This window comes from Lonchura striata, chromosome 11 (genome assembly GCF_050655825.1).
Source record: "Lonchura striata isolate lonStrDom1 chromosome 11, ASM5065582v1, whole genome shotgun sequence".
Classification (NCBI taxonomy): domain Eukaryota; kingdom Metazoa; phylum Chordata; class Aves; order Passeriformes; family Estrildidae; genus Lonchura; species Lonchura striata.
This window is the reverse complement of record NC_140713.1, coordinates 18,172,717-18,198,532: the sequence shown is the minus strand read 5'-3', so window position 1 is coordinate 18,198,532 and position 25,816 is coordinate 18,172,717. Positions and strand designations below refer to the sequence as shown.

General features: G+C 43.7%; 1 protein-coding gene across 8 annotated transcripts in view; it reads right to left on the bottom strand.

Moving 5' to 3' along the window:
* Positions 1-25,816, bottom strand: part of PLEKHG4 (pleckstrin homology and RhoGEF domain containing G4) — a 97,529-nt gene that overhangs the window by 36,542 nt on the left and 35,171 nt on the right. For all 8 annotated transcript variants that reach the window (XM_085589741.1, XM_085589738.1, XM_085589740.1 and 5 more), the window contains exons 4-10: positions 21,766-21,981; positions 17,911-18,034; positions 17,074-17,167; positions 11,646-11,732; positions 9,745-9,861; positions 7,461-7,559; positions 6,350-6,498 (exon numbers count right to left, since the gene is read on the bottom strand). In XM_085589741.1, the coding sequence (XP_085445867.1) occupies positions 6,350-6,498; positions 7,461-7,559; positions 9,745-9,861; positions 11,646-11,732; positions 17,074-17,167; positions 17,911-18,034; positions 21,766-21,981 (886 nt within the window). The remainder of the gene's footprint in view (positions 1-6,349; positions 6,499-7,460; positions 7,560-9,744; positions 9,862-11,645; positions 11,733-17,073; positions 17,168-17,910; positions 18,035-21,765; positions 21,982-25,816) is intronic.

The window sequence follows — 25,816 nt, the reverse complement described above, 5'->3', positions numbered from 1 at the left end:
CAACAGAAGTATCTATCCCAACACAGTTATATAAAAAATGGTGCTTGTGGGATAGCCTGGGCTAAGGCAGGAATGTCAGGCAGTTCAGCTAACATCCTATAATGGAAACTTTTTGCAATTTTTTTCCACAATATTTTTAAACAGATAAAACACAGTGTGTCATTAATTACCTAATGCCCTGTTGGCATGACAAGTACTGCAAACAAAAACAAGCAAAACTGGAGTCTTCTGGGTAAATTCTAACTGAATTCAAGAAGATTTAGGACATAAGACAGCAGAAAATGGAAAACAGAAAGAGAGCTGAGGGGAATCAATACCAAGAGGACACTGAAAACTTACCTAGGCAGAACTCTGCAATCTTTTAGGTCTCTGCAAATGCCACAATTGACATCTCACAGCACTTCATGCACTCAGAATGACAACAGCCCCAGCTCCACTCTCCTTTATGTGCGGAGCAGCGAGATTTGTTTAATGTGAGCATAAGTGCTTTTTACTGGGCTAAAACCACCACGCCAACACAGGGAACAGGTTAGACTGTAACCAAAATGAATACCAAGTAGCACAGTGTGTGTGTGTGTGTGTGTTTGGGTAGAAATGTTGCCCTGCGCTCCTCCCTCCACCTGACACAAACAAATAAGGCCAGGGAAGAGCACTGCCACCCATGCTCAGCCAAAGGCTTAGCGCTCATCAGCACCTTCTGTGTCACCAGTAACAGTGCAGAGGCGTCTTGTGGCAGCCTTTGAGGTCACAATTTAAGCACATTTTTTCATCTGGCTTCAAAGGTATACCGAGTATATATCTTGTCCCAGGGTTTGAGCATTAGGTCGACAGGAGGAACATGGAAAGGACCCTGCAATGAAAAGGTGCCTCTCACAGATCACGTTAGGAGGGCGCAGTGGTAGCGTGAGAGGCTCCCAAAGCTCCCAGAGAGGAATGAAGATGAGCAGGCACTAGTTTAACTGCCATCAGCGAGAGGGATAAAGCATTAGCATGCTCTGAACTATGAACAAACACACAGAGCAACAGCAGACACACACCTCTAAAGCAGAAAGGGGATGGCAGAAGACAATAATGCCTCCAGGAAGGATTTCCCAGGATAAGTTGCCTGGCTGTGACCACCAGTCTATGGCAGCAGCTGGCAGTTAGACAATGCACATGCTGTACCTTACAAACCAAGAAGTCCAGCCATCTCAGTCTGCCCAAACAGGGACTTAGACACCAGACACCTATCTCCCCACTAAGTTTGCTCCCAACTTGTTCCACATTTTGGATGATCAGCTTAGTCTCTCTGACTCTACCCAAGCTTCAGCCAGTGCTGTGCAGTCCCCTGGCAGAGGCAGAGATCCTGTACGTTATCCAGGTTTACTTCCACTACAGGGAGCTCATGCACCACTTTGCAGAATGGCACATGCAGGTCTTGTAACATCCCAGGAGTTGTTACTAGCAAGAACATTGCTGAAGATCCATTAACAATAGGTCTGCAGCACCACACAGCGACACCCCACTTCATAATTAACTAGCCACAGCTTCAAGTAGACCCAGAGTCTCAATAAAGTGTGTGGAAGCCAGAACATGAACTATGGAGGCTTTTAGCTGTAAGATCACCTGCTCTTATCACTGTAATTGAGTCACATCCAGCACCAGGAACCTGGCACCTGCTGCTCAGGAAGTCTGCTCTGTACTGTCCATTCCCTCTGCTCAGCTCAGGTCCCCACCCAGAGCTTCCAACTAGATCACCAAGCCACACTAAAAATAGTCAGCTCACAAAACCAGCTCTTGGCTCTAGCCACTCCACCCTCAAAATACAGAGACTAACTATACTGTCTTCTGCAAACAAAGGAGAATTCACTCCTCCATCTATTTATAAGCTGCTTATTCACAGCTTGTAAGCACAGATTCTTTTCAGATGAGGAGCTAGGGGGAAGAGATTAAGCTTATTCTGGTTCCCTGGTGCATAGAGCCAAGCACTCAACATGATCATTCCTTCACCATCTGAGGTTTTTCTCCTTTCAGCTCTCATCTCTAGCCTTGGGACTATCTTGTCCATCACCATGCAGAGCATGACACAATCCCACTCCCGTGCCACAGTGAGAACACAGGTTCATGGTAGAGCCAGACAGGTGCATTCTGGTTAAACTAGTATAAACCATCTATATAGTCATATAAAATGGTTATACCTTCTTTACACTTATTGTGACTCATAACACATCTGCAGGACGAAAGGCCTTCACTGGGTGCTTGTCTAGGCACACATTTCCAGCTCTTGGCTATGCTGGAAGAGTAGCAACAATGAGAACAGTGAAATACACCTGGCTAAAGACCAGCTTAAAAGGGTCTTGGCCTTGCTGCGCAGGCCCACATCACAGCCTCACTTTAGCAAGAGCTCCCACTGCTGCTGCCTGGCTTCTGGCAGCTTCTCTGACATTGCCATCATAACTAAGTTTTTGACATCCACTACAGAAGCAGCAATACATTAGTCTACTTTTCACAGCTGGCTCAGTGAGTTCCCTGCAAGCTACAGGTTAGTTGATCACTACACTAGATAGCCAGAAGCCAAAGCTACACCTGCTAACCAACTCCATGTATCTTATTAAAATAACTCTGGTTATTAAAAAATTCCTGTTTGAAAGTGCAAAAAGAAGTATTAACAGCATTGATGTGATGGAGGTCTCTGTATTGCTTGGCCACACTTACCAAAAGGAACTTCAGATAGGCTAACAGCCCTACATTTCAATCCCCAGAAAGACTGGGACAGCAAAACCTAACAGAGCTGGAGAAGCACTGAGCCTTCAGTGCAGTTCATGGTGTGAAGGCAAATATGCTGGCTTTAAATCCATCAATAGTGAGCAAGTGGCAATGCCACCTCCAGCAGTCCCCTGGCACCTCTGGGTGGCCAACCCTACCATTACAGCACTTAAAGAGGTGACACAAAGATACACTGGCTCATGAGTGCCACACCCACACCAACTCCAGGCCAAATTCAGCCTGGTCTTGCTGGAGGTGGGAGATCTCAAAGGAATCAGATGAGCACACCACAGCCCCAAAACCAACTCCCTGCAATGAGCTGCCTGCAGGATGTGTATTCTGGTAACTGAGCTTCTCCCTCCTAAGCTGGGAAAATGCAGAGTTCCAGACAGCCTGCTTGGAGAAGACTCTTTCCCTTTGTGGATAAGCAGCTGGATGGGCAAGGCTATCTTGTGCAGTGGTATTTGGTGGAGAAAGGAGTATGAAGACTCCTGGTCAGCTCACAATGGAGCAGTTACTGGTCAAAGCCACTGCTGTGGTGCTACAGTATCTCAGGATGAGACCTTTCAGGAAGGACTCATCTGTTACAGAAACAAATGGATGGAGTACAACACATCCCTCCTGCAAGCCCACATCTCTGATGGAATCAGTTCAACTTTTTTCACGAAAGAACCTGTGGCACTGGCTTAGCAAAACCTCACAAATCCCAGGTGAGCAGCAATGAGATTCTACTGCTCTGTGCTGCAAAACACTCCAAAGGGCATCTCTGCTCTCCAGGAGGGCAGAGCGAGCAGAGAAGGTTCCACAGCCAATCCCACAAGAGTTTCATTACTAAAGAAAGACTAAAACAATTCTTGTTTGCTGTGTGCTCTTGAAAGGTATTTGGCAGATAACATCTGACTGCACTCAGTACGTCTGCTTCCTTGCCTGTTTTAACTTATTATCTCCAACCTGTGGTCAAGCATTTTCAGAGTGGTTCATCCATCTCTAGTCTTACCAGCTCCTACTGTTCTTTTTCCGCATGAAACCACAAAATAGCAAGAAAGACATCTGTGACAGCTAGAAAAATACATCGCCTGAGAAAAAAACCCAAGTTAATGCCTTGCCTCATTAATCCCAAGGTGAAGGTGCAGATGGGCTTGTCATCTCTATTCTTAAAAAAAAAAAAAAACCACCACAATTTTAACTTTAATTCTCCACTTGTGATTGGCATATTTTCATTAAGTGGAGCCAAAAGTCTACTTTAACTGCTCTTTAAACTGTCTTCTCTATTTATATGTAATTTATGTACATTCAGACAGTCACCTGTTCACAACTGGCCTTAATTTATGACTACGAAGTCCTGGCAGTCACAACTCTATTTTATCAGACTTTTGTACCACAAGAGACAATAAAAAACTACAACAATGGGACACATGACAAACAAAAGAACCAAAGGTGACTTAGAAGAGTAAAGGCATTTGACTTGCTTTTGTAAATAATTTATTTCAAGTATTGGGAGAATGGGTGTGGAATTAGGATGCTAAGCATTGATCAAGATTTTACAATTCAAAGTTTAGAGCAGCAGGTACCACAAGCCCTGCTGAGTGCACACACAAAGGCAGTTCTGTTCCATTTTCCCACATCACCAGTTGGAAATAAAATATTAGACCTACATACATCAATAGCCACTCCATGCTAGATTAGTTGGCCAATTGCAATATTTTGTTTCTACCCTGCTTTGATCATATCAACTAAAGAAATCTTTGAAAATCATAATCTTTACAGTATTAGCAGAGCTTAGAACCTTTAGTATCTGCACATCAGATAGGAAAGAAGGAGTAAGTGCAAAGCCATGGAGGACCCAAACCAACAGTGCTTTAAGCAAAGTTCTCTAGCAAAGTGACAGAGCTCTCTTCCCCATTTGAAGAGATCCTGAAACAAAGAAGAGTGGACTTCTTTAGTCCTCTGCCCCAAGTTAGATAAAAATTAAAATACTGCATGGATTTTAGTTTCTGCAACTACTCCACAGCCTAGAAAAGAATAACTTTCTCCTGCTATATTCAGTTACGCTCCTTAAGCTGGAGAGAGCCACATGCATTTGAGCCGTGGCATACAGTCCCCTTTCACACTGGCAGTGAATGTAACCTGAATTAAGCAGAGAACACGCTACAGCTTCAGCATGCACTCAAACACTGTACAATCAAAGAATTCTGTGTGTATCCCCCACCCCTGCCCTTGCTAAAGTAGTCAAAGCAGTAAATTATCCTTAGGGGCTCAGTCAGATCAGGTTTCAAAGTTGATTATTTCCCTGCACAAAAACATAGCCTTAGCTTAAAACCAAAACAAAACATAAAACTCATGCACATTCTCCCCATTCTCTTAGAACTCTAAAGTTGCTGTGTTGTTAAAATAAAATAAATAATAATAAAAAACCTAAACAAAACAAAGCACAAAACCCGCATTATTGTGCTTCTCATGTCATGTGAGAATGAAAAGATTATACTGTAGTAATTCATTCCAAAATTGCATCAAGATTACTTCACCAGTTCAGCAAGAGAACTGTGTCTGCATAGTCTGCCAGAGCTCCTGACAGGAGCCACAGCAAGCAGGGAACAGAAATAGTTACACAGCCTGCCCTCATGCTCCTCTCTCTGCACCAAAATGTGGATCCTCTTCTTTCAGTGACAGGTAGCAACTTACACTGTCACCCACTGGCTGATTTTTAAAAGACAAATGTTCTTTTCACAGTGTTTGGTTTAGATACTCCATAACTACTTTGTTATCTTCTCTTGATCCCCTCCCTTCAAACCTCCCAGCTTGTGATGGCAACACAGAGTTGAACCAGAGCAAGGCTGTGGATGCACGGAGCTATTCCACACCACCCTGCCACCCCCCCACCGTGCCCTCACCTGCACCCACATGCCAGCACTTATCACACTGGGCTGGAAGCTCCTGGCTGCAAAGGCTGCCTTTCTACCTTGCTGTTTGCACAGCACATAGCACAGAGGCCTTCTCATGCTGATAGGCTTCAGGTGTTTTAACAGCACAAACACAAAGTTGTGCAATGCCCTGGGGATTTCAAACAGCTGGGCTCTCTCAGACCCCGGTTCTCATACCAACTCTGCAACGGGCAGTGAGTATTTGTTTGTACAAACTGAACCAATGTGTGAGGAGATCAGAGCCTGCCTCAGCCAGCAAGCATTCCTCCCAGCTAAGGTCCTTGGAAATCCCCTTGCACAAGGAGTGCCTTCGGAAATCACACACCGATAAAGGCCTGGAGCTAAACATTCATCACTGCTATCATCAGTTAAGGCTTGTGTTTTACAGGTACCCAAAATATCCAGTTCTCTCTCCACTACAGAAGATAAGTCTGATTTGGCTTGAAAAAGGAAGTTGAACCATCTAAGTGTATCCATCTGGACTAGTTTTTGGACTGGGGAAGAAGCAATCAAGGTAAGAGTAAAATTCATTACATTTTTCACCTTTACTGTTTTCAACATACTTCCTTGCTACACAAAGCTGTTCTCCAGCCTGCACAAATGATGGGACACCTCAGGGAGACTATCCCAGCACCTGCTTTTTGCTCATCCCCATTTCCTCATCACCCACTCTAGGGGCTCACCTGTAGTCTTGGGTAAGGGTGACACAAGATTCCTCCTTCCCCAGTCTGGCCAGGAGCGCTCCACCCTCCTGCTGCACCTTGACCAAACTTGCATCTTCAAGAACATTCTTCATCAATTGCCTTGAATTCCTCAGCAGCACAGCTGCATCCTGGAGGGATCACAAGAGTGAGGTGAGCAGTTATTGCAACCTAGAGGCAATGAGGGAACAGGCAAAAACCAGAACCTAAACCAAAAAACATCGAAACCACATCTCACCTGGGCCCACTCTAGGAAAAGGGGAGGTTGGTTCCCATAGCTGTTTCTCTCCACCCTGATAAGTCTAAAGTGATAAACAGTGCTCCTTATCCTCCTGGTACTTTCCCCACCAGGCTAAAATTGTGAGCCAATTTCCATCATTACTTTCCAGCCTTGCTTCCCACTCATACTTAGCTCCTACTGTTCTGGGATCCTGGATCTGCATGGCTCCAAGCCTTGGAACAAGATGCACATGAAGGGTTTGTGGATATACAGATGACTGCAGAAGGCCACTACCACATCCTCCATCATTTACTACTGGCACCCTCAGTGCAGAGCTGACAGCAATTTCCTACCATATCAGGGATACAGCAGCTTCTCAAGAAGAGAAATAGAAAGTTTGTGACCACATAGGTCTTTGTCCCCTCCCCTTCTTCCCCATTTCCAAACTTATTTACTGGAGGCACCAAAGCTGAAACCACAGCACAGAACTAAGTTGTCACCTGATTTTATTCCAGGCCATTCAAACCAACCTGATGTGGCACAGTCCAAGGCAGCTGCTGTGTACCTGGCATATTGAAGTTTGTACCAGCTACAGAGTTCTGGAGCCGCTGAGAATGCACCCCAATGCTGGAGCAAGCACCCATAAGCAGCAAGCCCAGCTGGAAACATCTGAGTGACTCTGAGGAATCAGACAATCAGCTTCCAAACCCACTGAAGCCTCTATCACTTCATTTGGATTAGCTTCTACTAGTACTGGGAAACCATGCTACCACAGCTTGCAAATTCAAACCTACAATTTTTCTGCAGCTATCCAGCCTTGTGTTCTCTCCTGTCTCAGGTGTACCCCTGATACAAGGCGAGTGACATGCTTACCTCAGCCTTTCCTGGTAATTTTGCAGATTCCACTTTATTAATAGCTCCCTGAAGGAAGGCACAAACACCCTGGCATTGTTGTAGCAAGTATTCCAGCTTCTACAAGAAAAGACCAAGGCAGAAATTACTGTCTCACAGCTGACAAGAAAGGTCTTTTGAGCTTGCAGAAGCTTCAGAGTACAAAAATCAAGAGAGGAGCAAACACATTAATCCAAGGGTTCAATTATATAATTGAGACTGTATCAGCAAAGAGAGATGCATCACACTAGACTGCCTCTATGCAGACCTCAGAAACCTGCATACTCGTGGCTTGGATGGGTCATGCTTTACAGAAAAAAAATCAGTACACTTATGTCTCACATTCTTCTATTAGCATTTCTTGTAACTTTCCATGAAGATGAATCACACTGCATGAATTTCAGAGAAACAAAACATAAAACAAGTACTTGGAATTTTTCTACTTTAAATCATTTCTCTTCATATTAAAAGTAGTGTAAATCAAAGATTAGGAAACTGGAAAGCTTCTAAAATTAAGCACCTTAACCTATGGACAAATTTGAAATCCTTCCATTCTTCAGGGTCGGGGGGAAGCAGGGAAAAAAAACAAAAGAAAAAGCGTCCAAACATTTCATAAGAGTTCATGAGGCACTATTTTTTAGAAGAGTTAATGATATAAAGCCGGAAGGCTGCCAGATACCACCCTCTAGCCACTAAAATCAAGAGAAGGGAGAAACAGCTATTCCAAAATAACTGTGTTTAAAACAAAACAAAAAAGCAGCTGTTTGAATCTTTACTGAATTGAACTCCTCCTCCCCTGGAGTGCTGGAACATTGCCAGCAGTGACAGATTAGCAGGCAGGATGCAGGTGAGATCACTGAGACAGGAAATAAATGCTGTTTGCCACATAGCTGCAGAGCTAAAGGAGCTGAGCGCAGGGTCATTATCACACACAGTATAAACAGGCATTCCATACAGAATAATTCCCATATTAACTCCTTCTGGTAATGTTTTATATGCTAAGACAAGAAGTACCCTGATATTATGGTCCTTCCTTCAAGAATTACCCTTCTGCACACACAGAGCACCTCAGCTCTCAAGGTATTCTCAACTCTGTCCATTAAACTCATCCATAAATTCTTGCAAAGTTTCTCTGCTTCATCACTGCCAAATAAACTTCAACTTCTCCAAGTCAATCCTGGGCACCAAGATTAGGCCTCTGTACCTCTATTCCATCAGCACAGGTTCATACAAGTATTTTTAGATGTAAGTTGGAAAAAATAAGTTAACATTTGGCACATGCCAAGCTTATCTTCTGAAGCCTGCCACCAGCACTACAGTGGTGTTATCAGTGACATCTTAATCTGCTTCAAGTGTTGCACTGTGCCACACAGCACTCTGGGTAGCAAGGTCAGAGCCAAAAGACCACTGGATCCTCTGGAAGCTGAGGTGACAATTCTGTCAACCACCAGGGTCAGCAAACTCAAGATGAAGACAGCAGCTTGTGTGCAGATTTACAGAGATTTAATCCTGTCTAGTCTTGGTGTGCCAAATAACTCAATAGCACTTTTAAAGATTCAAAGCATATGGCTGAGAGCACTCAGACTCCCTCCACAGCACAAGTGCACACAGAGCTGGGTATTGGTACCATGGATGCCACCTCTGCAGGCTTCTGGCAGTCTGCACACACCCTGCTGCTTGCAAGTAAAAGATATTCCTTGAAGATGAATTCTGAACTGATTATCCAGAACTTCCAAGTCTCACTCATGCAAGGACTGCAGATAATACCAAGGAGATAAGAGCTTGATATGGGGAACTTGCTCCAAACCCAAGAAGATTTAACTTGTTATTACACTCAAGGTCTTAATCTTTAGTCCAATGACAACATGATACTAACACTTTCTGCTGAGATTAGTTTCCGATGTCTGTCCTCCTGTCTAACTCAAGAGCCACTGAGTCACAACAAAAGAGGATTCCATTTCAGATTTGACCATATTTTGAAGGCAAGAAAGAATAGAAAGAATTAATGCAGTTCAAGCAGATGAGTAAAATACTAAAATTTTAATTTCTGTAGTCATGCCAAGAGACCACAGTGTGTACCCATCTTATGAAGACAGTATTAGCATTTTTTTTCATACCAGAGATTAATTTGCATTCATAGCTTTACAGGAAAATTGTCTTTTAATGCTTGCAGGTTCACCTGTTGACAGGTACTCTTGTTCCCATCTGTTACCATGCCATCCATTGCTTCTCTCAGACACCAAAGCACACAAGACATTCTACTCACCCTGCGGAAGCTTAGCCAGCTCTGGTGGCAGTACGGGAAGGTCCCATCCAGTTCTAGAGGCAGCTGTGAGCTGTCTATGTGCTTATGGAGGGATTTCATGGAGGTGAGAAGTTCAAACTGCACAGGAACAGAAAGGAAAACAAAAAAGTTCACTTGTATTAGGGTATGAGTACTGGAGGAAGAGGGGAAGGTTAACAAAAGGCAGAATCTATTACTTCTTTGTCTATCTTGCACAGAAGCACAGCATGTAGTGTGTAGCTGCAATATCACTACAATATGAATGGAAAAAAACCCCAACAATTCAATCTTAGAGCAGCTTGTTGAACAGCTCAGTGGGCAAGCCCTGAAGGAATGCAGGCCACAACACGCTATTTTACCAGGCAGAACATCTGTGATGGAAGTCTGGCAGCAGCCAGCCTTCTCCAGAGCCAGCACCTCCTGGTGTAAGCAGAGCAACTCCCTCGTATGTTCCCACAGTTGTGCTGTGATTTGCATCTGTTTGGAGAATCTGGGAGGTTAAATCCAGCCCCCAGCTCCCCCATCCCATTTCCTGTAAAAGAGTCTAACAGAGCAGCCTCTGCCCTGCCCTCAACTCTCCACTCATCACAGCAGCTATTTGCTCCAAGAGTTTCTTAGAGCTTAGCACAGGTAACTTGCCTTCTCCAAGTCCACAGGACCTCAGAGCATTTCTACGCTCACCAGAGCAACAAGTGCTCCTGCAGGTACATGGAAGCCAGCCCAGACACAAACCCAGGTGCAGAAAATTAACTCACACACAGTGTGAAGTTTCTACCTCCTTACAAAATTGTGATGATGTTTCTAATTCCTTCTGCATGCCCATGTGTTTATTAGCCTTTTCTCTGTTCCCTCCCACACTCTTTGTGTCTGTTCAATGCGTTTAATGTCTTCTATAGCTCTCCCTGCATGCATATGCCTGCAGCCCCCATTATGACCCTAAATTCTTCTACATGGGGGTAATACAGAAATGGGCTAATAGCATTTGTTATTCTTTAGTCTTTTGGGACACCACACCACGTGCACAGCAAACCTGATGCCTGTCACAACATCTTCATCCACAGGAGCCAAAAGGGAGCTCCTGGCCTACTCTGAAGCCTACAGAGTTTCAGCAGGCACAGAATTTCAGTCCATTCCTGTAGCTTGCAACAGTTTTGGAGAACACAAAGAGGACTAAGATGAAGTCTGATCCTCTGTTCACTCACCACAGAGTGGCTGGGAGGCTACATTTCTTATACAGCAATAGAATACCAAGACAGTTTTACTTCTGGTGGGGGAGTTCACTGATGTTGTGGTAACTTTCCCTCCTCTGGGTCTTTCCAGAGATTTCAGCTACAAAGGGAACCTCACACAAATGCCCATCTCATCTTCCCCTTCTTGCACAAGTCTCTCAGCCACTGGCAGAAGCAGGTATGAGGAAACAGAGGAGATGCAAAATCCAGGAAAGCAACAGGCACCTTCAAAGGTGGAGCTCAGGATTTAGCATAATGTGATCTCCTCCTGATCACGCATTTCCCCCCTTGCCAATGGGAGAACATGAAAAACATCTCTAGCAAATTGTGCAGGGCTCCTCCATACAGTTATCCATGTTTCCAACAAACCCTCTGTGTTCTGAGTCCCCAGCAGACTGACGTAATTGTGGTGCAAATGTCACTGATGGACGTAGCAATAAACAGAGCACGACAGGCATCTGTTCAGCTCACAGAAACACTACAACTCAATAAATACCACACCCATAGAGACCACAGCCACAAGACACAGAGAACACCTACAGAAATTTCATGTGAGAATAAACATACATCAATGACATGGAATTTGCTGTCTGGAGAGTTAAATAAAAGATCTCAAGAGTAGCCCAGCAAACCCCAGAAAAATGTTTCCATTACCTGTCCTGCTGGTGGCTTCTCCATCCGAAAAGTCAGATCTCTTTCAACCAGAAGCAGTACTCCATGAATACAGTGAGGATTCATCTCCTACAACAGAACAAAGCACAAATCCATTACTGATCTTCCTTGGATACTAAGGAAAATGTACCGCACCAGGTTCATACACAAGTTTGCAATTTATCCTTCAAAGGCATCTACAAAGCCTGGAAGGCCATCACCAGAAATTAAGGAAGGCCAGTCCAGAGAGTACCAAGGTGATGTATTTAAGGTAGTTTGCTTCAGACCAACTAGTCCTGCGATATTTAAGGAAGCAATGGAAAAGGTCAGGTATTGGCTGTACTAAAGAAGCTCTGCCTTCTGCACAGGAAGTGAATCAGGGAAAGAAAAAAAAAAAAAACAAACCCAGAAATTTAAAAAAAAAAAAAAACCAAAAAAAAACCAACAAACCCAAAACCATATTCCATGTCCAAGTTTTTTCCTGATAACTTTCCTGGTAACTTCACCTAACTGAGAGGAAGTGGCTTTTCCCTCTCCACCCTCAACCCAGTGCCAAAAGCATCATCTTGTCTCTACTTATTGCCAATTTACAGTCAAGTACTTGCATCCTGTTTCTACTGTTAAACTGACAGAAATTCCAAATACAAGGGATGTTTAGCAGCTGTAGTTCAAATTCAGTGATCCAGGAGAAGCTCTCCAATTATAGAAGCATTCTACAGTGAAGTGAGAAACAGGCAGAGAGAGCAACAGTAGGAAGAGGGAAACATGGTAGAAAGATCCAGATCCTGGAGACAGGGCTCCCTACATATGTGATGTCTGGACCAGGAAAGCAAGAAGAGCCATTTAAGTTGTGCCACATGACTGAACAAGAGCCATCCCATTTCGATGTCTCCTACGTGGATTTTGCCTCTGTAAATATGTCAGGAATTGTCAAGCAACAAATCCTTTCTGGTGTCGCTCAAGCTGGAAGGAACCTGCCACGCAGCAGGCTACAACAGCAAAGGAAACTTGTTTAAATGAACAGCTCCAGCAGTGAGTAGGGTTAAATATCTGACAGGAGCAGCAGAGCCAGAGTACAGAGAAAAGTGGACCAACAGAGACTGAATGACCTATCCTGACACTGGGCGCAGTTCAGCAATTAAGAAACAAGACCGACACAAGGAGCCCTAATTCTAAGTGAAAGTAGCAGCAGAGATCCCAGAACAGCGGAAAAACACCTTTCTCTCATCCAGTCCTAAACCACGATCCTTTTAAACAGACAGTAAAAAAATCCAGACTGAAACACCTTCTAAAACCATGATTTCTCCAAAGTGAATGATTCACACTTTCACTGTTATTTGAACACAGATTAAAAGGCCCAAAAGGATTTATTGCATAATTAGGCTGCATTAGGTGAATACTGAAGAAGGGATAGGGAGATATTACGGCTGTATCACCAGCTCTGAATTTATCTGCTAGAAAATATTGAAGGATAAAGACTGGACATAGCTTCAAGATTGATGATGGTACTAAACAAATATTTTTTACACAATCCTGTTGCTCTGATTTTTAAAAGTGTTAAGTTTTCTTTTATAGTTCTTTTTAAAGTTTTATATGCCTTCTGATGTTTACATATTTCTACTGGAGTTCTCACACACTGTTCATGTAAATAATGATTGTTTTGCATTCTTCTTTGTGGTAGGAGAGAATTGATGGACTGTTGGTTTGACCAGTGTGGTTGGAGAGGTGGTAATTTCATCCTCCAATCCACTGTCACTTTTGGAATTCTATATATTGCGAGGTCAGAAATAAAATTTGCTCTTTTTCTCTCTTGAACTCACCAAGCTTCTGTGTACTCATTTTGTGTCCAATAGTGACACAATCCCTCTTCTAAGCCAACAGTCACAAGATGTGCAATATGAGTGAGGGATAAAGGTAGTGATGGTGTAACAAGAGGTTACTACAATAGCCAAAATATTCATTTGTTTGTTACTCCTGAAAATAGAAACTGAAAAACCATTCAAAAATAAAGTTGTCAAGGGAAAAGTTCAAGGTTTTCCAACTCAAGAAGAAATCGTGTTTCCAAAGAAATCAATTACTTTTCACCATATTTTTTAATTTAAACAGCTGAAGAAAAGTCAAGTCTCATCTAGCACTTTGGAGCAATCCAAAGACTGAAACAGTTTACCAGGAGCATCTCAGGAGACAAGCAGAGCTGGGAACAGCAGGATGCCACTTGAGGAAGCTTTCCTGCAGCTTTATGCACAATCTCTTACCATCTTTGCTAACAAAAACAACTTTATGGAAGCAAAGAAACAAGAGTTCCATACATATAAGTGAACTCTTCACCTCCCAAAATAGGTACAGTTTGGACAGCATAGAATAGAAGGACATCAGTAGGAGTTCAGAAAGCACCAGGGTAAATACAGAGCCTTTATTATTATTCCTCTTAAAGAGAATTATGTATTTTTTCCAATGTTTCTCAGACTGAAGTTCCAGTTTTCTGGCTTCCTGCCCCAAATGGAAACCCATGGCCAGCCTTAACAACACTGTCACAATCTGAAGCAAAGGCTGCCAGGAATGTTTGTGCAGAGGGGAGAGTCCCCAGACACCTCAGTCAGTCTCGAAGTGACCACTCTAATGGAGTAGCAGGGGTTCCCTGTCTTTAACGTGAGACCAAGTTACTCTGTACTTCTGCACTAAGAGAGAATGCAAATACATCTCTTGAACACAAAGGTTTGCACAGAACTTCTCTCCCTTCAAATACTAAACTGACTCTTCCCAACCCAACACACAAACATAGCTGATTATGGGATTAAGCCTTCACACTAATATGGGAAATTCTAAAGAATCTCACTCTATTAAGACTCAGGCAGAGGGAAATCCCACAGATACTTGCTCACTGAAGGCAGGGCACACATTCCACTGTCCGTGCCCTGCCTGCTCACTAAGCAAGGAATCAGTCTAGGACTTCTGAATAGCAAGGTTCCTCCTAAGAGCCGACCTCCATAGCACAGAGCTTATTGGTGACAACCTGTAACCAAACATTACAGCATTTATCCCTGCAAAAATCCTTGCTCCAAAGCATCATTACGCAGTTTCCCACAGGAACAAGCCTGATCTATTCCTGCAACATGCACGCACTGTGCACTTCCCTTCACCTCCGCAAAGAACTGCCAGAGTTCCTCCTGCTTCTTCCTGAGATAGCTCTGCAGCAGCTTTTTATTCTGCCCCACTCCCTCTGCTCCAGCTGCTGTCTGGGACAGAAAAATTTCCCAGCCACCCAATATTTTAAAAAGAATGGAGAAAAAGAATTCTCACAGAATACAACTGGCCCTACCCTGCAGGCAGAGAGGACAAGCTCCCACCAGTTCACCAGGTGGTTCTGGACAGAGCAACTGACAGAATCTCAGTGCCGTAGGGAAAACTAACCTACAAGCACCCAAAGTTGTCTACTAGCACTTAATTCCGATCATGCATTCATTCTGGAAAGATGGAGAAATGGAAGAAAGATTTCCTCAGGCTGACATAGCTTGACCCAGGAACCTTTGCTCCCCAGGAGTCTCTCTAGGCTTAACAGACCACAACAGGAAGAGATTCTACATTAGGGCATCTGATCTGTGCTTCCCCACTGTGAAGCAGTGCTTCCCACTGCTGGGTTAAGAGGAAAACAGCCCCTCAGAATCAAATAAGCAGTGCTGGACGTCAACATTTAACAGATTCAAGCACATTATCACAGTAGGCTTCACAGAAACTATGTAAGTAAAATCCTGTATAAGGGGAGTGGTGGACAGCAGAGAAATGAGCTCTAGAGACAGTCTGCTAGAGACAAGAGACACTGAGATGTGTAAGGGATTTCAGAAAGGAACCCAAGGAGGTGATCTGCACTGTAGCGTTAGACATGTAACATACAGTCTGTACCTCAGTGCAGTCACTGGCCAAGCTAACGCTGCTGCACTCTGGAACACATAGCTTGCCTCACTGTAGTTGCAGTCAGTTTTCTGTATTACTCTATCCTTGCTCCAGAGCAAAGAACATTGCCATGGGATTACAGAGTAAATGCTGAGGATCGTAGTGGGGCCAGGGATTAGTCCTGTGCCATAACTAGGTGATGAGCTACCTGAACAGGTCTCTTTTACAGAGTCTTCAGAAGAGTCAGTGTAAAGATCAAAAAACCATAAGCGGAGTAATCAGCCTCTGTAAATAGAGTAATCAGTCACTGTTACCTGGAGCACATACTTAGGTCCAGCAATCTCTCTTGCAGCACATTAAACTGTTAAGTAACTGTAGCACCACCCAGATAACGAGGCACTCAGAGCCTAACAGCCATCACAGCACAGCAGAAGGCTTCCCCCCTCCTCATTTCCGAGGGGAAACTTAAGGTTGAAATGGCATAATTACCATGCTTGTATGAGAATTGAGACAGAACATGTTACTGATTTCCAAATCAAACAACTAAGACTGTCATGCAACATACATGGACAGTGAAATGTTCAAAAGCTTTAGCAAGCCCGCTACCATGTGGGCACAGCATAAAAGAGAATGTATTTGCTTGTTACCTCTGCAGAACTGAGCAGGGCACAGATTACTCCTTCACCACAGAGAATGAGCATGCTGATAGAGCTCACAGCTCCACCCAGCCCAGGAAGCAGGAGGACAGACCTCTGAGTCAGACTCAACTCTCAGATGTGGCACTGAAGCACATAAACCACAGACATCAGCTTCATTAAAACATTGCCCCGTTCCAGTTTGCAGATTCTGAGTCCTAAGAGACCTAAGCTCTGATTTAAAAGGAACACCTGCTTAAACAAGATTAGTCATTGCTACAACCCATCATCTCCCTGTCTTTCTAAGAGCAGCAGACAGTTTCTATCTGGAAGGGGGGGCAACACAACCCACTGGCTTCCCAAGTGACTGATATGAAAGCCTTTGACCTGAAGCAATATAGAGTTACAGTACATCCGATTCTAATCATTCACTGACAGCCACATCAACAGCTGCACGTGCTTTTCCACCTGGCATAGTAAGCAGTGTCCTTCCCTTGCCTTGACAGCAGGCAGAGGCCTCTCTCCCTCTCTTCTCTGTGGCAGGCCAAAATCCCTGTACATTTCACACAGCCCCTCAGTACAGGGGACAACCCTTACAAGCAAGATAATTAATGACAGCATTGAGACTTGGGTAAGGGCTGTTCCCAGCACTGAGATGAAAGTAAATTTGGAGGGCTGGGGAGGGGTGTTCTCCCCAAACTCAGACATGCTTAGGTTTTTTGCTTTGTGTGCAGTCTGGCAAGTCCAGGTCATCCTCCTAAAGCAGGGCTGGGTGCATTATCTCCACCTCCCAAAGCCAACTGAAAGCTGGGTGGCAGATGGAGACATAAGCAGCAGATGGAGATGTAACATCCAACCATGACAGCAAGCCAGCCAGTGCTCCTCTGCCCAAGCTCGAGGCTCACCTGCAATGTGCTGAATGCCTTGAAGAGAGCAGGAACGGGCGAACAGCGACGAGCATCCACAAGAACAGTCAGACCCAAAGCCTGACATTCTGGTCTGCAAGGACAAAGATAAAAAGGTCACCTTTCTCACCCTGCAGTCATGGCAAGGTGAAAAAGACAGTACATTATGGCTTTATAATAACAGGAACTAATTGGCCACCTTCTCCTAAACAAAATATATACACAGAAACCACCAAATGATTGCTCAGTTTTTACCTTTGCCATATGATTCTATGACTTCCACCCAATTTCCCATTTCTCCTAGTCCTAGAATGTGTCACTGATGGCAAAGGTGCTGATGCCCACTGGATAATCCGCACAGGAAAACAAATTCTTCCTAATTGTGTTCAGAGGAAAGCTTGGTTTCAGCCTCACTGTTTCAGGAGAGTAGCACCCTCTCAGCTTGGAGGCCTAGCCTTAAAATATCATGTCACAACACTATCCTAGAGCTGCTGCATGACTGCCCCATGATAGCTCCCAAATCCCATTTTCTGAACTAATGAAGGATAGTAAGAATGGCTTGGATTCATGGTAACACATGAAAACATTCAGTAGATACCCAATTATATCACACCATGTGCATGCAGCATATACAGAATAGGCAAAGTGCTTGCTGAACACAAGCCTGTTCACCCTAGCAGGAGATTCCCACCTGTGTAATTTCAGGACTGTCTGGACCAAGTTCCTAAGCCACTAAAGTCAACCTCCTTCCATTCCTGCCTAAATTCCCACTTCCTGGGAAGGCAAAGCAGACAAGGCAGCAGCTGTCTGTCCTGTCAGCCCAAGAGCATCACAAACCTTGGGATGCTGTGCAAGTACAGAAGAAGGCGTACAAGCTCAGTGGTATTGCAGTGGGGGTTTAACCAGGCTGTGTTCCTTGTCGTTATTATGGCCACCGCACGTCCTGATTTGTCTCTCGTACCTGTAAAAAGAGCGGGGGGAGATGGAAATCACACAAGTCATTCAACAGAGCCTGGTCCCAGGTCTGTATGCCTCATATTCTCCCACGAAGACCCCACCACATTCCTGGCAATCCTCCACAGAACTCAATATACTGTATGTTGCAGATGGTGGGAGGCTATAAACACACTTCCAAAGTACCCAAATGCTGTCCCAGAGTGAAGCAGATGAGCTCAGCTTGTCTTTCTCTCGAGTTAGTGTTAAATTTGTACTGCTGTCTTCCACCCAAACAGACCTTCTTCATAAACATGGCTGAAGTTGCCTAATGACAATCTTACGAAAAGCAGAAATCTCACCAATTCAAGATAGAGAATTTTACCTTCACATTGCTGTCAGATGAGAGAATGCAGACAGGTTTGCAGGACATGCACTCTGTAACAAGCTGTGGTCTGAGCCCAGCATATAACCAGTCACTCCTGCAAGCAAAGCTCCAGAGCAGGAGTCCAGAGCTCCACTTCAGAGGCTGCAAAAAGGACAGTCCAGGAGCACACTCCTGCCTGCCTACAGCTCTGACAAAGGGCACAAGCAGTGCTAGGCTTTCATTAGGTGCAGAGCTTGCTCAGTACCCAGGGAATAGATACAGCACAGTATGGGCAACCCAGCTGAGTTGTGATACACTCAAGAAGGAGAAATCCCTCTGCTTCAATTAGCCAGGAAGGACAATGCTTCTCTGCCACCCATCTTCCAAAAGTCCGAAGTCACAGCTTATCACAGGAGGAGAAGGACCTAACAGTGCCAGCTTTGGGATTATGTCCAGCCTCCTCTCCAGACGCAAAAGCAGAGTAAAAAGCAGGTGGACACAGCACTGTGGAATGCCAGAACTGCTTCCGAGACTCAAAATCAAGCAGTACATGCAGTAAGCCTTCTCAAGCAACTGGGAAAGCAAGTGATTTGGGGAACAGGAGGGGCAACACCTCTTTTGTGTGAAAAGTAATTCACAAGAACAGGAGCCATTTCCTGTCATACAAACAGTATAAGAAGGATGGGGGTGCAGAAATCCAAAGTAAAAGACCAACTTAGAGAAACCTGTTTCTTTCTCTCCTTAACTCTGTTGCTACCACAGGAGATACTGTCCTGGACCACCTCTCTCTCCCCCACCCCAGGGACAAGCATGTGAGTTGTCAGGTAAAACAGACACAGATGCACAGCCACGAGCATGGAAAGCTGTCCCAGTGTGATCTCAATCTGTCACTGGGACATGACTTGATTAAGGGCCATGGACACAGATGGACACCATTTTGAAGCAGGGTTTTCTACCTCTCAGGGACCAAAATTGTGACACAGGCTTTCTCCTGCTAACAAAAATCTTTCATCATCAGTGTGATTCAGGAGGACTTTTATTACTCCTGAAATACTGTAGCCTGGATGCTGCATAATCAAAGAAATGGAACAAAATTAGAAAAACCTCATTAATACAATTTGTTTCATAAGCTAAAGGGACCATCACAAAATAAAATAAAAAAATCAAAGCACTCAATTACTGGAAAATGGCTTAATCAAAGCTTTTTAATTTTGAAGCAACATGTGTCCATCAAGCAGGTTGGGCACCACCAGAATTTGATTAAACCTTGAACTTCCACCTAGTAGTCTGAGAATTGCCTGACCAGGTCAAAAAAGCAACCAGAGCCACCAGGGTCTTCAACAGTGGCATAATCCAAAACTGAAACTATCCTGGAAGTTTCAGCTAACTACATCAGCTACTAGTTTATTACTTAGCTCTTATTCATCATTCATTATAGAAGTTATTCTTTCTAAAGTAATTACTGTATCATTATCACTGACTAACATAAACCATTTAACTGAGTGGTGAGTACATTCCCTCAGGTGTGAGGATTGCCCACTGTAACCCCAAAGAGGCAGAGAGGTAATTCAAATCTGATAGTGCTTTTACAGGAAACATAATTCCCTCCTTAGAGAAAAACTTGCTTAGAAGCAGTATCAAACCAAATCCTGCTTCTTGTGTGCATTTGGTATCTCTTCATCACATATTCAAATGCTTTCATCTCATTTAACAGTGGTACATTATGATAGGAATCTGTGACAAAGGGAGCATTAGGTAACATGGTCAGACTCCTGCAACAGCACGGACTGAGAGCTTCTCTGAAAACCCTCTCTAATCCTGTAACTTTTTGGGCTGTTACATACAGCATAAATATGTCCAAATTGATCAGCAGACCAGAAGATTAAAAATCCTCCTTTGGAATTTGTTGTAACAATTCATCCCCTAATGAAAGTTAGATGTTTGAATGTACCATTACTCTTCCCTGCCCCTGGTTTTCCATTTCATCTTCTTCCAAAAACTGGAAAAGTTTTAACTCCCTTCTTCCTTCCTGGTACAAAGGTGATTTCACCTCTTTCTCAATATCCTATGAGATAAACAACCTTCCAGTCTCTTGTTTTAAGACACCCAGTTTAGTTACAAGAAAGGGCTGTAACCCTTCTCTGCAACATCTCTAATATTTACCATTTCCTTTTACAATACAGCCCAAACAATTTCAGAGGCATCATCAACAAGAATACAGCCGTAAAAAATCAGTCTCTTAATCTGTCTAGTTGTCTCCTCCCCTTTACACAACTGAGGTCAAAATGGGTCCTGCAGACCCAGCACCACCTGGGAGATGTCTGTGCTGTCTTTCTGCTGTCCTTCCCTACTCCTCCACACTGCACAGTCTGCCTCACCTCTTCTCTGAGGTTAGGCTCTCTGCCCAATTTTCAACGCGTACGTGGCCCCTGAGCTGATCAAATGCAGTTCCTCCTGCCCCACACTGAACAGCGCTCTCACTGGCTCTGAAAGGACAAGCCCACAGGGGCTCCTCACAGAGCTGCCAAAAGCTGCTTCTCACTAGTGAGGTAGATCTTACTTCCTCTGCTTTACTTCATGTTTGGTTAAACACAAAGATGTCTTGTGTGGGGCCTGTACACCAAGCAATCCTGGCTGCTCTGTCCAACAGCCTCAGCTTTGTTCACCCCTCTGCCAGTATTCGTCCCATGCAGACATTTTATCTGCAGCTATTTGATATTCATTTCTCATGCAAACATTGAATAACATTTGACCTACAACCTGATTCTGGCAGAGTAATTCTGGAAGTTCTCCCTTGATAGCTGGTTTTGTCTCTGCTATTTTGCTACACTATCGTTCACCCTACATGTTGCTCATCCACTTCACTGGGATATTCCTTTCAACATCATGTGTCATGAAATCCAATGTTTTCTAATAATCTATTATATCTACGTCACTACATTTAATCAACTAAACTTCTAATTACCAAGAATAAAACTGGTTTTCAAGAGTCCTGTCAAAGAGCATCTTCTACATTCCTATCCTTTAATTACCTAGCAAGTGAATCAAGTTCCTATTCTTCTGACCAGGTCTGATGTCAGGCCCACCAGCCCATCATTAGCTGCACCCTCACTCTGCTCTTTTTGAATTCCTGGTATGAGCCCACAGATTTGGCATTTCTGACTCACACATTTTGAGACTCCTGAGAGCAAATTAACATAATGGGAGGGAAGTTCTACTTCCTGTCCTGCCCATTTGGAAACTTCAGAGGATTCAAGAAGTGGAACTTCTAAAGAGGTTTGGGGTGAAATAAATTGAATTGGCACCAGTCTCCAGTGCTGCAGAAGGAGGCTCATCTCCCTTGCCCTCCTACAAACCACATTTCCAAGACACATTCTGGCTCAGCTACTCACCAGGCAGGTAGGCAACTCCACTCCTGAGCACTTCTGGGTTCACATCCTTGACTATGGTAGGTGCAAACTGACCACCCCAGGCAGTTCCAGAAGTTGGGGATGTCGGGGGAGTAACAGGAGGTGAAGTTTCCTCCAGGGCACTGCTTTTACTCACTGGTTTCGACACACGTGTGCCAGTTGCCTCATTTCTCATCTCTGTCTCTTCTGGCATCATCCCTGTAAGACAAGTAACAAACAGAAGCTCGAGCAGAGCTCCACCAAAAAATCCCACATAAGTTCCAGACTGGGGAGGGATATGCTCCCAGCTCCAGCACTCTGCAACTCTTCCAGCCCTTCAGCCAGTAGCATGCATGTTCTAAAACTGGTTATAACATTAATACTACTGTAATTCTAAAAAAAGAAACCAATTTATTGTGAAGTTTGCAAAGTATAAAAGTCCAATTCAGATGGGGATTACTGTAGTCAAAGTCCTTTTTAAAGGTAACATATCAAGCAGTACATGTCTGCTCACAGCCTGGAAGTCTGGCACAGTGCAAGTCCCTGGCTGAGCTCCAGCAGCCTGAGCATACTGAAGTGATAAACCAGCTTCTGACACGGAGGGCTACTCCATCAGGACAGAATTATTCCCCCAACACCACTTTCAGATTAGTTCCCGAAAATATGAAGTCAACTGAAGGCTGACAAATCAGTTGGAAATTAGCCAAAGAGACCTTGTTCTCCTTGTCCAGCCTTTTTAAATTAACATTTAATATGAAAGTCAGAAACACATTTAAAAACACTGAAGAAAGGCTCAAGAACTGCAGAAAATGATTCCTTTGTCTGACACCTCAGCTCTAAAGTATAAGTTATCAGAATCAGTTAATTCTAAAATTAAATATCTTGACTACTACATGGAAACTAAGGCTAGTTCGATCAAGTTTCAATTTTCATGTAAAATTATCTAGAAAGAAGAAAAAAGTATCTACCCACTGTGCAAGAACTATTATTCCCCATTTCCCAACATCACAAGAATTAGAAGCCAACAATACATCTTCAGTAATAGATCTTTAGCATCCTAAGTACACAACTAGGCTACCCCTGTGTTTACAGAAAGCTATACTAAATAAAAGACTATACTTCACTACAAAACCTGATACTTCAGTATCTACCAACAAAAATATCAACCTTTCTTTGTGAAAATAAGAGCAGAATATTTATTTGCTTGCTCTGTAGTCAGACATTTTAACTGCCATTTAAAATTTATTTCAGCCATCCTACATTCCTGCTGCATTAACAATGCTGACACTTGACTCAGTTTATTTACTAACAGATTCCAATAATTCATTAAAGAGCAGGACCAGGAACAAAGCAGTCCTTGAAGTGGCTTTCAATACAAGTTTTAGCAGTGAAGGAGGTTTACAGGTTGAGGCTTAGCCTGAACTACTTTCAAAATTGCTAAAATGGGTGAGAGAAGTGCCCTGAGCAGCATGGCTCACTGCAACAAATCATGCAGCATTGGGGGAAACTAGGAGGAGCTCCCAGGCTCTGCACCATCAAGGGTATGATAGAATAGCTGCTCACTCCTCTTGGGATCCAGCCTGGCATCTGCTGCTTTTGGCCACACAAGCTGCTGTCATGGCTTCAGGGCTCTGCCCAGCTCTGGGCTGTACCAGAGCCCAACTCTGTTCCTAGGGCTACCTCAGCCTCCACTTCCCAGTGATGCAAGAGGTCATCCACTTCAGACAACACTGCTACATCTTCCTGAGCAGCGTTTAGAGGGGCACTGATATTTTTAACATCACATGGAAGTTGTGCCCAAAGGTTTCACATTAAGAGCTTTCTAGGAGAACACGGAATCACCTTTGCAATGAGCTGTAAGGCCTGGCAATAAGAAGAACAGCAGTTTGTAGTAAAGGGGTCTGTATTAAATGAGAAAAGTCTGTAAAGAGAACCAAATCTGAGATTTAAAGAGGACAAAAAAATGGAACATAGATGTGTTTCACATAGGTTACACGCCAGCGCAAGAGAAATACATAAATGTATGTGACAGTCCTGCCTTGGATACCTCTTAGAAATGAGGCAGCAGCTCCCAAAATATAGGAGAGAAACATTTTGCTCAGCCCACCACACACAGTCACATTACTGAGGCTTTTCAGCCCTGGGGAAACTTTACTAAAGCTCTGCAGCCTCCAGACTATGCACATCTTGCCCAAACAAAACTCTTCCCCGAGCTTCTGAAGGCCAGCTCAGATCTGCAGATGCCAGCTCTCCCAAACAGGCCCAAGCACACCAAGCACACTGTTTGTTATTTGCAATGTGGGGCGGAGGCACTCACTAAAGAGGAAATTGTAGAATGCGGAGGATTACATCTAAAAGCAAATTGAGAACAGGGACATCTGAATTTGCCGTGTTTGCAGGTTCCACCTTTCCCCAAGGTTAAGGAAGTGGTAGAGGAGGATTTGCTTGTGTGCATTTCAAAGAGACATTAGCATTTTCCCTGCAAACTGCCCCAGCACCAGTATCACCTATGCTAACATCAGGTAGTAACCAGGACCAGGAACAGAACGCCCTAACAGGTGCTGCTGAATATGCCCCAATGTGGTTTTTCAAACTATTTCTTAAATATCAAGGTATTTTCCACCCACAAAATAGAGGAATTCTTTCCAGAGCTGCAAAGTTTCAAAATCCACTTTCATTTAGATGTTAGTCATTAGTAAAAAAAGAGCAGTCACATTATCTGTGAATGGAACAAGTGCAAATTTTAAGCCACCAATTCAAAACAGTTCACATTTGACTTCAGACTTTTTCCTATTTATATCTGAGTCTTTCTAAGTTAGACTCTATTTGTGCACTAAATAAGCTCACTGAGAATGGAAGTAAAGGGAGAGAGTTAAGGGACAAGGAAAAAACCTGCAGACACAGCAAACTCAGATGCCCCAGTTCTGAACATGTATTTTGACATAATCAACAATATCTGCTGCAACAAGCAAGCTCCTCCACCTCACACAGAGCAAATTGTGCTTCTGCCCACTGCTGCTGAGGTGTGAATTTCAGATCTGAATTGACCCAGTAAAGCTTAGGCTTTGCTGTTATTTATAGTTTAGGCAAGATACCCACAGTTTCCAATCATAGTAGCCTCAACAAGACACAGAGAATTTAACCTACAGAACTGCCTTGCTGGAAAAGTAAAGTCCATTTGTAAGACATTTGCTTTGCTTTGTAATTTTATCTCAGAATTATCTTGTAAGTACATCTCTGAGGGTTTAATGGGGCTAGATAAGGAGATGGTTTGTTTGGATGTCAAAGCAATCAAATGTAATTTAATGGATTAAGCTTTTTATAGTGCCAGCTATAGTGTTTAAGAAATACCGCCAGCATTAACAGATACTTGAGTTGCCCTTTACCATAAAAAGTTTACTTGGATAGTTTGGGTGGTTTTCCTGGCAATTTAGGTTGTTTCTTTTGCTTTACAAACACTGAGATAATAAGGTTTGCATTTTTCTTAAACTGCGATGCCCAAGTTTAACATCAGCAGACTTAAGCCACAAATGTCACTGATTTCAGCCAAATCCCCAGAATCACTTGTGTTGTCTTTCATTAAAAACAAACTCTGTGTGTACCCCAGAGGGGTCCATCACTGCTGAAATCTTGCAGTGGCCAAGATTTATTCTTTGGACCAGTGAGAACATGACATTTATAATGAGCTAGACCTGGTTAATTTTAAAAGAGAAGAGATGGGAACACTGAACAAGTATCCACAGCACTCATGAGCAGTGTCCACCTAGCACTAAACACAGACTAGGTGTTCCAAGGCCTGGTTCTGAGCAAGTATGAAGTCAGGCCAGGTTCAGGTTGGGAATGGATGGGGGAATGGATACCCACAGCATGGGTACTTCCTGGCACATATCCACCAAGACCCGCAGGTAGGCAGAAGGTAGGATTTTTTTTCCTGTTCATGGTGATAGATGCTCAGAGAGATGTGCACTGCAGAAATAGAAACTTTTGAGCTGATCCCTCCAGTTCACAGAAATGCTTGTCACTTCAAAAGTATCAGAAATGCCTGGTAACCCTG